The sequence below is a fragment of the Carya illinoinensis genome, chromosome 3 (assembly GCF_018687715.1).
Source record: "Carya illinoinensis cultivar Pawnee chromosome 3, C.illinoinensisPawnee_v1, whole genome shotgun sequence".
NCBI classification, from domain to species: domain Eukaryota; kingdom Viridiplantae; phylum Streptophyta; class Magnoliopsida; order Fagales; family Juglandaceae; genus Carya; species Carya illinoinensis.
In genome coordinates, this window is record NC_056754.1 from 24423144 (window position 1) to 24438011 (window position 14868).

Below are 14868 nucleotides of genomic sequence, written 5' to 3' on the forward strand. Positions count from 1 at the left end.
ATAGTGGCTGACTGTAATCCAGGAGGACAGCACCCCCTACCACGTTTCTACTATAAATTAACTTATCATTAGACTCTACGCATAGGTTGTGACCTCGCTTCCATCCACTGAAAGTTCAGATTTTCGACTCTCAGAGGTAAAAGACAGATCCCTATTCTTCTAAGTTACATGCCTTTTTATTGTGCTCAGTTTTTATTTTCTTTTTACAGTTAATTTTTTTAACTTGGTTTGTGGATAATTGTCTGCATATATAAATTAATTTAAAAAAAAAAATCAATGCATTTGATTTTGACTCAGGAATATCTACCCAAAAGGACTTCATCAATTTTTACTACCTCCAAGCTCCATTTTCATACATTTTTTACGCATTCAGAGATTATTCATCTTTCCAGATGAAGTTGCACCTATTTGCTGCAGCTATCAAGATTATATTTTTCCCCTAAAATGCTTACGTTAGTGTGCATGTCTATATGAGTCGAGAATTAACGTTGTAGTCACAAATTGATTTTATAAAAATAAATTTATAAACAGAAGAAATTATTTTATATCATTTATTATATTTATTTTACAATATAATATGTTACATCAACCTCCATCATTTTGTGAATTTAAATAAATCATTTTTCTGTGTATATATACACACGTGTTTCTTTATCGGAACAATATAATTTATGTAGGTGTTTGAAATGAAATGTTTCAAGGTACGTGTGATTATGAGTTTCTCCTGTCCTTTCAACATCGTTTACCGTTCAAAGTGTTACATGCTGCACTTTTCCTTTTCGCTTCTGTGGCTACTTAAATCTAGCAAAACCTCAATCTCTTCCTGAAAATTATTCAACGTCCTGTCGATGTTCACTTAAATGTAATGCAGGTGTTCAAAAGATAGTTAGATTTTCAGCCATTAATTTGTAAGAATATCAAGCAAAGCCGGCAAAATGGAGGAATTAAAGATTGGAGTCGCAAAAGTGCCCAAGGTAATCGAGACCAAAGGAGACAACCTTCAGTTGGAACAAGATAGAACTGCAAAGGAAAACCAGGGGCCAGAACTTGAGGATTCCATAAGCAATGTTGTTGAAGAAGGCCGGCATATTACCAAGAAAGTAGATCGATTCTATGTAGTCAAGTTGTGGCCGCCAAATTTGGAAGCCAGAATCGGAGAGGCTGAAAAGCTTATCAAAAAGCTTAACCAAGATATTACTGAGTTCGCCAGGAAATTGGAAGATAACACGGTATGGGAATTCTTTACAATGATATCTTTAGTTTTAAAGCATGATAATTATGTAAGAGGTTGTGATTTTGGGTGAATTTTGTCAACAGCGTAATCGAAAAGCACTGATTTCTAAGCTGGAATGGCTTAAAAATGAAGATCGATATTTCAGAAAGAGTGTGGCCGACAAGAGGGAGAAAATGGATTTTCTTCGACTAGCTCTGGACAAGCTGTGTTTCGCAAATAATGCATACCGGGTGAGACCTACCAAATCGCGCTCTCCTGAAGGAGTGCTTGATATCTATGTAAGAATGAACGCCTAATAATCTACTCTTTCACTTGATCTTCTTTTTTTTTTTTTTTTTTTTTTTTTTTGGGTCTTCTGTTATCCTCGTTAATATTCTGATTTCTTGATTTAGGCCCTATTTAGATATAGAAATGGTTTATCTCAACTTATCTTATCATTATAATTTTTTAAATTCCTACATAGAATATAATAAATAATTCAATTTTTTTAAATTTTAAAATAATAATAATGTTAAAAAAATAATATTCTAATAATATTTTATTTAACTTTTATATCTACTCAACTCACTATCCAAACTTGATCTTAACAAAATTTATATAGCTCCATAAATCAATCCATTGAGATTAATAAAAAAATAGTTCAAATAAAAATGGTTTGAGTTAAAATGTTTTTTAGTGTTTTAGGAAATGAGAGAGTAAAAGTTGAATAAGATATTATTAGAATATTATTTTTTAATATTATTATTGTTTTGAAATTTGAAATAATTATATTGTTTTTTATACTTTATTTGAAAGTTTGAGAAAGTTGTTCTAATTAGACAATAATTAAATAAAAAAGTTGAAGATTTGAAATTGAAAAATACTTATATTTATAGTGTTGAGATATTGAAATGAGATAGAATTATATGGATACTTCTCTTTATCCAAACCTGGCTCTTAACGTCTACCAATAAATTTACTAGGACTATTATAAATATTGTGATATCCATTTCATGCATCTATTTCTCTTGTTCTAGGTCCTAAAGTTTGATCAAGAACTCTATATAGGCTGCGTTTGGATATTGTGATGATTTCAGATGATCTAAGTTGATCTGTTAATAATAATATTTTGTGAGTCTCATTGATATATATTTGAATGTATGAAATAGATTGAGATATATTTAACTTTTTATAAAAATTTAAAATAATAATTGATTTCATTAATAATTGATTTGAAATAGGTTGTGATAGTTTCTAACCCAAACATACCTAAAGAATCTAATACAAGAATATTTATCTTTTATTTCATTTCCTTCCTCATTCGCTCTCTCTGTTTCAACCCACTTAGAAGGGAGAACTTGATCTCCTTCAACTAGCTCTAGAGAAGCTGTATTCTGAACGCAATGATTACAAGCAAAGAGCTCCTAATTCGTTTTCAACATCACATGAGCTTGATAAGCATGTAAGAATCAACACTAAACTATCGAGTGCCATGCCTTTTGATAAATTTCTTTTTTTTACTTATTTTTATTTCCTAGTTCTCTTGGCTTTTCTCCCCTTGTTGAGATGATTACAGAAATTGCATTTTCGGATGCTGCATGGAACCAACAATTTGGCAGAGGAAAAGCAACTGCTAAAAGAAATATATGGAAGCCGACAGAAAACCATCAGTTCATGTTTTCCATTGAAGGAGCTTGACGATGCTGTAAGTTTAAAATGAAATATTTAGCCATCACGACTAATTCTCTTGTTTGTATTTCATTGAACATCTGATTTTTACTTTCAATTTTGTTGGATTTTCTGGGAGTACCGTTGAAGCAGATATGGTGGTTTCATTCCAATGAATGGCGGGCATTGGCGTACTGGCCGTTCAAGGAAACCACTGCGGATCATAAAGAGAAGATCAAAAGAGAAAAAAATGAGCTTGTTTGTCTGAAAGAGAAAGCTATTGCCAATGCTGCTGTCAAAGGAAAACTTTGGAACTCTTTGGGTTCAAAACAAGTCATACAAGACCAAGTTAATGTAAAATGATCCAACAAAATCTCAACTTGAATTTTACAGCATATAACTAAATGCCCGACATCTCCATCATATTACTGTTTTTACCTTATGCAGGTTATAGGTACCGAATTAAATGGAATAAAAAAAAAAGTATTGCAAGTTAGGGCTAATGCCAAGCATGTTGAGAGAGAATTGAAGCAAGTGGAAAAAGATACAGAACTTGTAAAGAAGCACTTGAGAGTTACACGTCAAAGAAAGGATATTGAAGTGTCCAAATGGCTTGGTCAGCTTAGGGAACTGCGCGCTGAGGTAACGTCAGTTTCAACCAAGATGGCATGCATGGCCATTGTCTGTCTGTGGCTCTATTATTGGAAAAAATATAATTGCAAGTACAATTATGCATTAATCCGTGCACCAATGTGATGTAATTAGTCAAAAAGTAGATTCTATTGAAACAGTGTTAATTTAAATTTTAAATATAAACAAATCAGTATTGATACACAGATTAGTGCACGACTGTCCTTATATGTAGCAAAACTCATGAAGTAAAATGAGAGTTTACTATACGATATAACTCTAAATTGGAGTGTGAATACCGACGCTCCTTGAAACTTCTAGTCCTTTGTGATTGTTTCAGGGTTCTGACTATTACAAATACCAGTCCCTAGTAGAAAATGCAAGAAAGCTTGCTCAAAAGAAAGGTGTGGCTGCACTTGAGGAGTTGTAACATGTCCCAAGAGCAGGTTGATCGATTCCAACTTCTTCACCACTAGTTTCAGGTGGAATATTAATTTCTTCACCACTATGCCTTGCTATGTTGTAATATTCATGAAGCAGGGGCAAAGTTGAAGAGTGTAAATCTGTGAAGCCTATTTACTTTGGTTTTTATTTTTTATTTTTTTTCTGTCTTGATTGCAATTCATATATCAATCCAATTCTGAATAAGTTTTCCATTTTTCAACATTATGCCAAAGTTACACAAGCTTATGGTGTAAATGTGCACTGTATTGGAATCTTTTGTTGTTAATATTTGAAATGTATGGAAGAGAACATGCTCATTTTTTATATATCATTGAATTCTCACAAATATGTTAATTTTGCAACTTATCATGGCATAATATAACATAATAATGTTTACATGAAAACCGAATGTGCCTTCACATCTTCCACATTCATAATAGGGATCAATATATTAAATACATATATGAACAAATATGAAAAATAAAAAAGTAGTCCGGATAGAAACACCGTTAATGAAACTAATTAAACTAAACCAAATCGGTCTAGTCTTTCAAAATGGATCCTATCCTAGAACCCACTCCAAGACCGAATCGACCAGGCTTATTACACCCCTAGTCTCAATGTACATGTCATATTCGTCTTTCTCCTTAATTTGGATAGAAAGTGTAACACACCTCATAAATTAAAATAATAAAACATTGATTTGCTCTCTTCGAGGGGAGTTTCTCCAAGAAAATGAGAGAAAATACAAGAAAATTTTATATCATTTCAGATTCCTTTCTTACACTATCCAGCTGAGTATATATACTTTCACGAAGATCTTCTAGAAAGCCAAGAAGAGGCCATGGGCCTTTTAAGCCCAAACTATCCCCAATTAAAGATAAGTGGGGAGCTCAGTAATTGGGTTTAACACACAACCTTAGCCCATTTAAAAATGAGCGGCTACTCTGTTACCTGAATAACATCACTCTATTTGACCGCATCTTTTTTTTTTTTTTTTTTTTACAATTTTTAATATATTTAAATATTTAAAAAAATATATCAATAAATTTAAAATAACTTCTTTACTTACTAAGTAATAAAAATTATTGAGTGATATATTTGAGCGGTAAGAATTGGGAGGTACATTAACTTTTTCTATTAAAAAATATAACAAAACTAAGTACATTGGGCCCCACCCTTTAATTTATTATTGTCCCAACCCAAAGCCCACAAAGACTTCAGCCCATCCTTTACGTAGATACTCTGGCGACGAGTGAAAGAAAGGTATTCAATGAAATGGATAAGCAGACAAAATGGTGTGAAAATCATGGCAAGTACGCAAGTCATATAGTATATTAAAACTAGAACAATCACAAGTTTAGGCTTTTAACTCTCGCACGAATAATGGGTTTCTAATGGTATCATTATCACCGATCAGACTCGAAGTTTTTGCAGGCAGATTTTGGCACCACTTGATCACTGAGCATTGGTAATCGTCTAATCCCGTTTAGCCCTAGGATTGGTTTCAAGTTTAGTATTCTACTTTTATCGTTTACGCCAAATAGTAGCATCCCCTTTTGACTTGTGGCTATGGGTGGCTTGTGCAGCACCCCAACTTAATTATCAGTTTTCATCAAGCTTACTCTCCTTCCTACTTGGCCAAGGTGTTGCTAAGCATATCATTTTTGGTTAGTCGAAGGTTTGCATCATTTCAAAACACGTTTATCATCTTATTTACAAGCACACCTTTCATGCTATCATTTTCATTGTAATACACGTATTAATCAAGATAACATAAATTTTAGGCATGAACATATAGTTGAAGATCATAGAACGTACGCTTCTAAAGCACTTACACTTTAGCGTTCCTTCTAAAGCAGCCATTTCTCCAGAACGTAACTCTTCTGTAATTTCATATTAATTATTACTTTCTAAGCTAAATTACTTCTGTAAACAGATATTAAATGAAAAAACAAGGGGTCATGAACATCTCAAGAGAGGAGAAAAAATGAAATTGAGAGAGAGAGAGAGAGATATTTAAGAAAGTTGGATTTTCCAAGCAGAATACCAATTTATATGCATTTTGAGTATTACATTATAGCTTTGAAATTATAAAATACAGTTCGTAGAAAAACGAAGGACATATTTTTCTTTTCTTCCCGGAGATGTATGCGGATACCATCAATGGAAGATGTAGCTATATCACCATTCAGAACGATACACTATACATGCAAAGTAACCAGATGATAAAAGCTGCCTAAACTATAAAAACTTCAACCGTACCTCAACAACACTACAAACAAATTAGGGATTCGTAGCTTCAGAGGGTGGTGGGCAATCGGAGGAACCACTACAAAAACTTACTGGCCTTAATGCTGCTGGTACTCTGCCAAACATTTTGCGATGGCCTGATCAGCCTTCTGTGCTTCTGCTCGTTCCACTCTCTTCTTCTTCTCCCTGAAAGCCAAGTTAATTGCAAAGAAATACCGTGGTTTATTCACCAAAAATAAATCGAATGATTTGTTTCATAAGCCAATTTTAGACAATTACCAAGGACAATAATAACATAAAATCTTTTTCTTTTTTTTTTATTTTTATTTTTATTTTATTTTTATTTATTTTATTCTTGGTACGAAACTAAGACCTACCACAAGCCTACCCAGGATCAGCCCTTTGCCAGCTGAAGGAAGGCTACAGTGGTAACAAAGGCCCAAGATAATACAAGGGCTTGAATTTGAACCCCAACATGTTGTGTCATGTGAACAACTATTTTTGAGGGACTTCATGTGAGAGTTTGGAAGTTCAATGAGTCTCACTCCTACGGTATCATTCTGATAGGTGAACCTCCCTGTGCTAAGGTTTGGAAATTCTGGTCCTTTTACAAATTCCAGAAAAGGCAACAGTTCAATCTTCCAGTTTTGGAAATTGATGAATTTGCAGACTTTATCTAGTCCAGACATGTATAATTATCATCCCACTAGAGGAACCAGTCCTGTGTAATAATAAAGTGACACAGACTGAAAAAGTAAAAGATAGATTCTGTTAAAGTAATTGTTTTCACCTATCCATGTATTCCTTTAGAAGCTCTTTTGCCTGAACCAGCTTGGAAAGCAGATTGCGATATACATCGAGATCCCGATCCACACTTCTTTTGTTAACGTTTAAGGCTTCACAGAGCTGTTAGAAAAGCAATAAGAGTTATTGTCAGGCCATTAGTCAAAAAGCTCTCTCCTAAATGAAACTCGATAAAACATTACATCAGCTCCTGATTAAACTTTCTTGCCAACAATTTAAGTAAACAGAATTTAAAATATAATAGGTCATGTGTGATACTGTGTTTAGATTTAACTCGCGTTCTGATCTGAAATTTCAGCTATCTTCATAAATTTAGATAAGTCTCAGTTTCAGATACACAGGCATTTGGTAATGAACTAGAACAGGCGTATTGCAAAACATGGTAGACTGGTAAATACGATGAGCGAGGCAAAACATGTTTTTAAGGCCCACCCATACAAATTTTCATGCGGATACGTTCTTATCCCTAGCTACAGCCACATCTACACCATTCCATGCTGAAAGACACGTGAAATTTTTATCTTACCAATGAAGTATCGACTTTTGCAAAGGAATCAATTCCTAATGATGGAAAGCAAGGCTACACGACCAGGTTCCCTTTTGGTGTCAAAATTTATATACTATCATCAATCGCAGCAAGCGGGAATATAGCTGAGAGCTAATCTACCCTAAAAGATAAATAATACTTCTAAGTAACGTTTTATGCTGCTTGCATCTGTACCAAATATATCAAGTGATTTTGGGGGAGCCCACTAACATAGGATAATGATTGAATTATACGTTTTCTATTTGTTAGTGGAAGTTCTTTTCACTTGATCAACCAATAGTTGGCCTATTTGCAAGTTACAAGCCTCCAGATGCTCAAATCAATTCATCTATGGGTCTAATTTCTTCATAATCTTCAAGAGCAAGTAAGTCCAGTGACTTATTATAGGTCCACCACTAAAATTCGACCACTGTGGGTAGAAAGGTAGACACTGGAAAACTCAATGCTCTACTTCCAAAAATATCCCAGGGCAAACAAGCTTAGCATGCTTGGATTTAATGCTCTAACCTTCTCTAAAATTGTGGGTTCAGTTGCATTTGCCAACTCAAGAAGACGAAAGAGCCCAACAGCAAAGAAACGGCTGTAGCTGAAACTCTCCTTACGCCCAGCTCTTTCTGCGATGTCCTTAAACATCCCCTCAACTTCTCCTTCTCTAGAGGCAAACTCAACCAATGAAGTGGCAGTCTGTGCCCGAGCCCAGTCTTCCAATTTTTGTGCATCAATTCTGTGGTGCATAATACAGGAATTTTCACTTTAAGAGAATGCTTCTCACATATAATTGAAAAGAACTTGACAAAATACAGCACAAAGGTTCATAAAACACAAGCGTCAAATACTTATTTGAAAAATTCACTCGAGCTTTTCCAAACATTGATTGCTTTCTTTCCATAAATAGTCTTCTGAAGAGGAAATTACTTGGAAAAAAAGGGTCCTCTGTATAGGAAATTGGTGATAGTGACTATCACCAGGACAATTTCGTTTCAGGGAAAAGGACCTCCAAGTTTGTCATTTGTAAGAATTCATCCCAGGATTTCATGCAGGTCATTATTTCACGTACAAATAATGTTGCATCGTCTCATCACAAGTTAAAGAAAGATAAGAAACATTTTAGTCAAACCTATATTGATCTGGGTCCTCCTTCAGTGCCCTTATGTATGCTTTGAAGATGGCATCTCGGTCCTCATCACTAGGATATCCTTCCATGAGCTGATCATACACAGTAACAAAACCAAGGGCGAACACGGGGTCATATTGGTATGTTCTCTTGTACCTCATCAAATGTTGCTGGACAATCAGCTCCTGAAGCACATTGTTATAGACAGTGGGAATAGGTCGATTAAACTTCTTAAGGAAATTCAACTTCGTCTCAGATACAGTGGGCAACTCTGCATATCATGACCAACAAATATAATTAAGTATCTTTCTTCTTCTTCTGGCTAAGGATGAGAAAGGAATCTGAGCAGAAAACTCACAACAAACAGGATAACATAAATTCCAATATCATTGAAGCATTACAGATATGGACATAAAATCCTGGAGGATTCAACGTGCCATTCTAAGGACACATCTCATCATTGTTTCACTTGTATCAATGGAATAACTCATTATAATATTGCAAAAAGGAAAAAAGAAAAAAAGAAGAGTTATATGGCTATGCCATTAATTTGAAAAAGTATGACATGCAGAATGGCTAAAGAAACTTCAACAAAGTCTTTTCAGGAAAAAAAAAAAAAAAAAAAGAAGAAGAAGAAGAAGAGAGAGAGAGAGAAATAAAATATCTAAAATATTGATGAAGTATTAACAGCTTTGGAAAATTTCCAACAAAAGAAAAAATTTTACGCTTCCATTGTTATGAATACAAGATTATACTTCATAGGATTAGGTAGGGCACTGACTAAGGTTGAAATTTTTTAACTTCTACTTCAATACAACTAGCAATTCATAGCAAAAAGACAATAGCACAAGCAACAATAGCACTACAAGCAGAAATCACATTTCCTCCATTACTTTTCACAAATCTTCTTGGCAGTCTCTACGGGCCGTAAAATAAACCAATTTAAGAAGCTTCCAAACCAAAAAGGAATCATGGTCTCAACATAGGACAATGGACGCAACGAGTCGACCCATTAGAAAGAAACACAGTTCAGCTACGAATGTTTTCGAAGGATGAAGCTCCTGAGATTTCTGCCCAAAATCAAACACAAAATCCTTCTATTTCCGACACGTATGATTTTCGAAGAAGATTAACTATAACAAGAAGTTTAATTCAATTAAAAAATATATTTTATAGTAAATATCCATTTAAATTATATGCCCTTTTAACACATTACCTAAAAATCAATGTAGTGATTCCAACCAATAGTACCAATAGCTTTAACAATGGCAGTCACATTTTTTTAAATTATTATTATGATTTTAAAACTAACTTAATCAGCTACAAAATGAAGAGAAAAATCGAGTTAACTCACAACCTCGGGCTTAAGTTTTTTTTTTTTTTTTTTTTCCCTAAAGATCACTATATTTCGCTTATGCTCTTTTTCTCAGCAACCAAAGAATGCAAAGAAAATCACCTATGGAGGTGGACATGCAATGAATGACCCTACTACAAGAACCCGAGGATCGAACGCCCACATAGTGACACGACAAGCTCGAACGCAATCGAAATCCTTCAAAATTCGTAGCTGAAGTACGAGTAGAAGATACGATCGCTTTTCTCTCAGGACATTGACTTGGTACTGAGAAAGACAGAGAAATCACAGCTGCCATTGTATCGAAAGAAAGAATAGAAAAGTTGGTCGTTAAAGATTTTCCGGGAAAAAGTGCATTTGCCGAAATTTTCTCGCGAAAAACAGACAGATAGAGAGGTCCACGAAAGGAAGCTTATCCAGTGCGTGAAATTGAAAGTTTTGGCGCTTTGGGTGTGTTATGGAGCACTGAAGCAGTTTATAAGAAACTGACACGTGTATTCGTAGCGTAGGGAGGGTGTTTTCTCCTGCTTGTTAGGAGTTGGGATGGAGCAGTTACCAGCCAATAGAAGAAAACGGTCCGTTTTGACAGTGAGTTGAAAAGTTAGATGGTTAATAAATAGTAATAAAATTGTTGAATTAATATAAAATAAAATAATTTTTAAAATTTTTATGTATTTAGATTTAAAAATAAGATTAGATCATTTTTATTTTTTAAAAATTTGATAAATGTAGCCCCGTCAATCATTATAGTACTTGTAAAAATTTTATTTTAGTAATTAATAAATTAACTAGTAATAATATTATAAGATGATATATTTTTTATAAATTTAAATTATTTTTAAGAAATATTTTATAAACAGATTTTTTATTTAAAATTTAATTAATTAAAATATTATAAAAAAATATCATGGGGGACGCATGGATTCCGTGAAGTTTGGGAACAACGTGGAGTGAGGGGAAGGTGTTGGAAAGAAAAACTGAAAAAGTCGGACGACGAGGTGATTTTCTTTTGCGGTTGAAAATTGTAATGTTATATATAATTATAGATGGCATAAATATCGTGTAATTGTTTTTTAAAAATAATAGATTTTATTTTTAAATTTTTTAATAATAAAATCTCGTATTTATTCATTTCTTAAATAGATTTTATAATATTTATGTATTCCACGATTATAAATATTATTTTTCACTTAAAAAAATAGTCTCCTTTTTTCCAAGTTTTTTACAAAGTACAAATGCATACTTTGGTGAAACACAATTTAAAATCATCTCAATAATCTTAAAATGACCATTTGGATACAAAAGCAACTGTCCTATAATTAGAGATGAAACATCTCTTATCCAAACCTCATGAAGGAAAAATAAAACCACTACATTTTTATTCACATCAATTCGTTTTTTTTTTTTAAATTGTATTTTTTGTGTTCTTCATTTATTAATTAATTCAATTAATATTAAGGAAAATGCTTATGGGACCTGTTCATATGAAGCATTTTGTCTTTTATTTTTTTGAATATTAAAAAAAAAATATTAAAAATAGGGACAAAATGCTTATCGGTAGTTGTATCACCGCCCTACTATTAATAGAAGGCTTTAACAACTTTACTCCAAAACAACTTCCAAACCTGTGTGTTAATAACCTACCCAAGATTCAGATCATTTAATCGAAACCATGACTGCAAGTATGCATTGTCTTGTGTTGTTTCTAAAGGAAGAATTCTAAAAGTTGTTATAGTTGCATGATTTTAAAGCAATGTGAAATTGATTTGGGCATGGGAATTTATTTACTGTTCACGTGCATAGTGAATTCTTGCCATTAGCATTACTCACCAACATTCGACCTAATTTCCACAAGTACACTTTTATCATCTATCCTACCAAGATTTTCAACTAGCATAATACGTTTAGTTATCAAGGAGGCATAGATGCTTTTGTATGCATAGAAATGAAGGCATTTTGTGTAGGTTATTACGTCTAATAGGTTTCCAACCCGATTAGAATAAACTGAGTTTGGTTCTGATCCGACTCGAATCTGACATAAAAATACGCCAAACCGACCTAATCCAACTTGAAATTTTTGGGTCAGGTCATACCAAGTTTGTTCCTCACTACTTTTACTCTGCTTTTTATTCCCTCTATCTCATTTTTCTTTTTAATATAAAATAAAAATGACCAACACAAACACATTCCCAAGAACTAGAATCCGATAGATTTGCTCACCCCTGTAGTTGCTTTTGTCTCTCTCTCTCTCTCTTTATTTCTTTTTCCTTATAGTTGATTCTGAATGTGTAATCAAATATTCCGACCGATCTCACCAATTTACGACCTTGAAACTAGCCAAAAGAACATAGCTTGACCAACCTTCATGGCCCTGAAAGATTCCTCTGCTACCCCCTACAACATTTTCCTATGGTTTCATGGAAAGAAAGAAACAAACATAGCTCAAATCAAAGGGCACAGTCCTTAATTCCAACCGGAGCAAATACTCCATTCAATACGAGACTGTTGTGTCCGACCTCGACCCCTCCGAGTCATTCTGTACTATCCACAAGAATCCAATCAACTAGATAACATTCTTGATCAGAAATTTAGTTTAGAAGGATTTCATCTTCATTTGCATAGAGACCATATACAAGTTCAAGGTTCGACGCATCAGAATCTCCTGATATTGTGTTTGCATCATCATCCACAAATACTCCAATAGGCTCTGCCCCATACTCCCTTACAACTTTTGGAAGTTCCTTGACTTCCCAGAGTGAAACAGAATGTTTTGAATTGGGCCATATAATCATTCCAATAAAATCAACACTAGGCTTGAAGCATTTGCAGCCATTGCAGCATCTTTAATCCCAAGCACATTTTAACCAAAGGCCTAGTCTTTTTAGGTTCCTTGCAAGTAAACATTGGGCGGCTATGGTTGGAAAACTGTAATATAACTATGCTTTTATGCACAAGATAGGACGGGTTGAATGTAAAATACAAACCCGTTAACTAAGTCGAGTTGGAGACCCAATCAGATACAACTCGATAAAATTCAAGTCGAGTCGGACCTTTTTAATTGGGTCCACAAGAATTTTGGGTCACATGCACAACCCTAACGTCTAATATCTCCAACCAATCATTGATAGGACCAATTAATTTTTTAATTTCTCATGAAAAATTACACTTATCTCAATCGAATTCATACATTTTTTAATTTAAAAAGTTAGAAACTCATCTAAACATGAAAAAGTTAAACTCATTTCAACGAAATTTATAAAATATTATTATTTACAATTTAATTAAACTCATCTCAATATCAAGTATAGCCTAAAGGTTTTTCCTCATAATGGGTGTCTTTGGGGTTCCAGGAAGGCTTTCCTACAAACGATGCAAAATGGCGATTCAGTTAACCGCATCATAACCCCAGCTTGTAGGGAGAGTCATAAAGAGACTTTGGGAAAGACCTAAAAGGTGGACAAAATGAAGAGTCTATGATGTCTAAAGGTTTTATTTGAGCTACAAGATAATTTTAAATATTTTCTTCTCAAATATTATTCAATATAAAATACTTTTAAATTTAAGATATTCAAATTTTTCAGATAATCATTATTCAAATACAAACAAAATACGACTTTTCAAAATTTCTAAACAAAATATAAAAAATAATACAATTTTTTCAAATTTTAAATAAAATTATATTCAAAGAATTTTTTAACTTTATAATATTTTTTTTTCTCTCATTTTCTAAAACCCAATAAAACACATTAATTCAAACTATTTCACTATTATTCACAAATAATTTTTCTACTATATAGTATATATATATATATATATATTGAGATATTCTAAATGTCCAAGTTAACAATAAGTCAACTACTGAAGAATTTATCATGGTGTTATTGGTAATCATGTCCATTTATTATAAGAGTATATGGTTGTACCTTATAACCTTGTATGGATGGGAGTTTCATCTCTATTCTCTATGTATCATGTCATATTACCTATTTTTCTTTTATCTCAATAACTATAATTTAATTAGAATGCAAAATATCCTTTTTTTGTTTTTTAATAATTTGAGATGCAACGGATAAAAGTTAAAACTCTCGATAGTTCAGAGGGGCGAAGTATAGATATTTATTATAAAAATCACATGTGGAATACCGTGCAATCGACTGCACTTGATCTAATGTTATGGTAGTGACTAGTGATGTTTGTCATTGAATTTGTTGCGTGTATCCTTGAATATGTTGTCGTTTGTCGTTGTTGCTGTTGCGTGTATCATTGAATGAATTTGTTGTCGTATGTCTTCTTGTTCATGGTTTTTACGTCTGTCAATTTCTGAGGTATGGTCCATAGAGCCCTGAGTACTAGTCAAAACTTTCTTGGTTGGGACTCTGCTTTGACAATTGTTTTGTTCTTCTTTGGGCCTGGGCCACTGACCTGAGCATTGGTAGTGTCCGGACATAGGCCCAGCATACTTCGGCCCAAAATCATATGGTGACAAGAAAGTCTAGCTGCATACAGATACAGATCAGTGCATGAAGAAAACAAATTCAAGAAAGAAGGATGGGCAAAGGAAAAGAAGAGACAAAGGTTTGCAACTTGCAATAATGGCTATGTGTCAATCTTATCCAACTGACTAAAGTCTAAAACGTGTACATGCTATCTATGGATTCACGTGGAATGATGCTTTCTGCTCCAATGTTAATGGAAGTAACATGCTACTGTCCTTGTTAATCTGCAAAAATCTTTTAAGAAATGGTATTTTACTGCAAAGCAACAAGAAATTAATAATGGAGAGGGAGATAAATGGACATAGTTTTAGACCAGTCAAAGCAAGAAATGGAAAGAGAGAGTAC

The 14868-nt window shown here is 33.4% G+C and overlaps 2 protein-coding genes and 1 long non-coding RNA gene across 3 annotated transcripts; 2 read left to right on the forward strand and 1 right to left on the reverse strand.

Moving 5' to 3' along the window:
* The first annotated feature begins 844 nt into the window (after positions 1–844).
* Positions 845–1530, forward strand: LOC122304649. Its single transcript, XM_043116909.1, has 2 exons — positions 845–1229; positions 1318–1530. The coding sequence occupies exons 1-2, from the start codon at positions 936–938 to the stop codon at positions 1528–1530; spliced, it is 507 nt and encodes a 168-aa protein (XP_042972843.1). The 5' UTR covers positions 845–935.
* A 1007-nt stretch (positions 1531–2537) lies between these two features.
* Positions 2538–4252, forward strand: LOC122302301. Its single transcript, XR_006240435.1, has 3 exons — positions 2538–3235; positions 3329–3523; positions 3852–4252. It is a non-coding gene; the product is annotated as an uncharacterized LOC122302301 (long non-coding RNA).
* A 1736-nt stretch (positions 4253–5988) lies between these two features.
* Positions 5989–10483, reverse strand: LOC122303895 (protein THYLAKOID FORMATION1, chloroplastic-like). The gene is made up of 5 exons (XM_043115890.1): positions 10130–10483; positions 8677–8944; positions 8067–8283; positions 6999–7114; positions 5989–6394 (listed from the first exon to the last, which is right to left on the reverse strand). The coding sequence occupies exons 1-5, from the start codon at positions 10323–10325 to the stop codon at positions 6307–6309; spliced, it is 885 nt and encodes a 294-aa protein (XP_042971824.1). The 5' UTR covers positions 10326–10483; the 3' UTR covers positions 5989–6306.
* Positions 10484–14868: the final 4385 nt, after the last annotated feature.

What these genes read in the sequence shown, in the direction of transcription:
- LOC122304649 (XM_043116909.1), top strand. Translation starts at nt 936, where the DNA reads ATGGAGGAATTAAAGATTGGAGTCGCAAAAGTGCCCAAGGTAATCGAG. An exon ending in GGAAATTGGAAGATAACACG is followed by an intron (nt 1,230 to 1,317) that starts GTATGGGAATTC and finishes TTTTGTCAACAG; the next exon opens with CGTAATCGAAAAGCACTGAT.
- LOC122303895 (XM_043115890.1), bottom strand. Translation starts at nt 10,325, where the DNA reads ATGGCAGCTGTGATTTCTCTGTCTTTCTCAGTACCAAGTCAATGTCCT. An exon ending in GAGGACCCAGATCAATATAG is followed by an intron (nt 8,284 to 8,676) that starts GTTTGACTAAAA and finishes TATGCACCACAG; the next exon opens with AATTGATGCACAAAAATTGG. An exon ending in AACCCACAATTTTAGAGAAG is followed by an intron (nt 7,115 to 8,066) that starts GTTAGAGCATTA and finishes CTTTTCTAACAG; the next exon opens with CTCTGTGAAGCCTTAAACGT.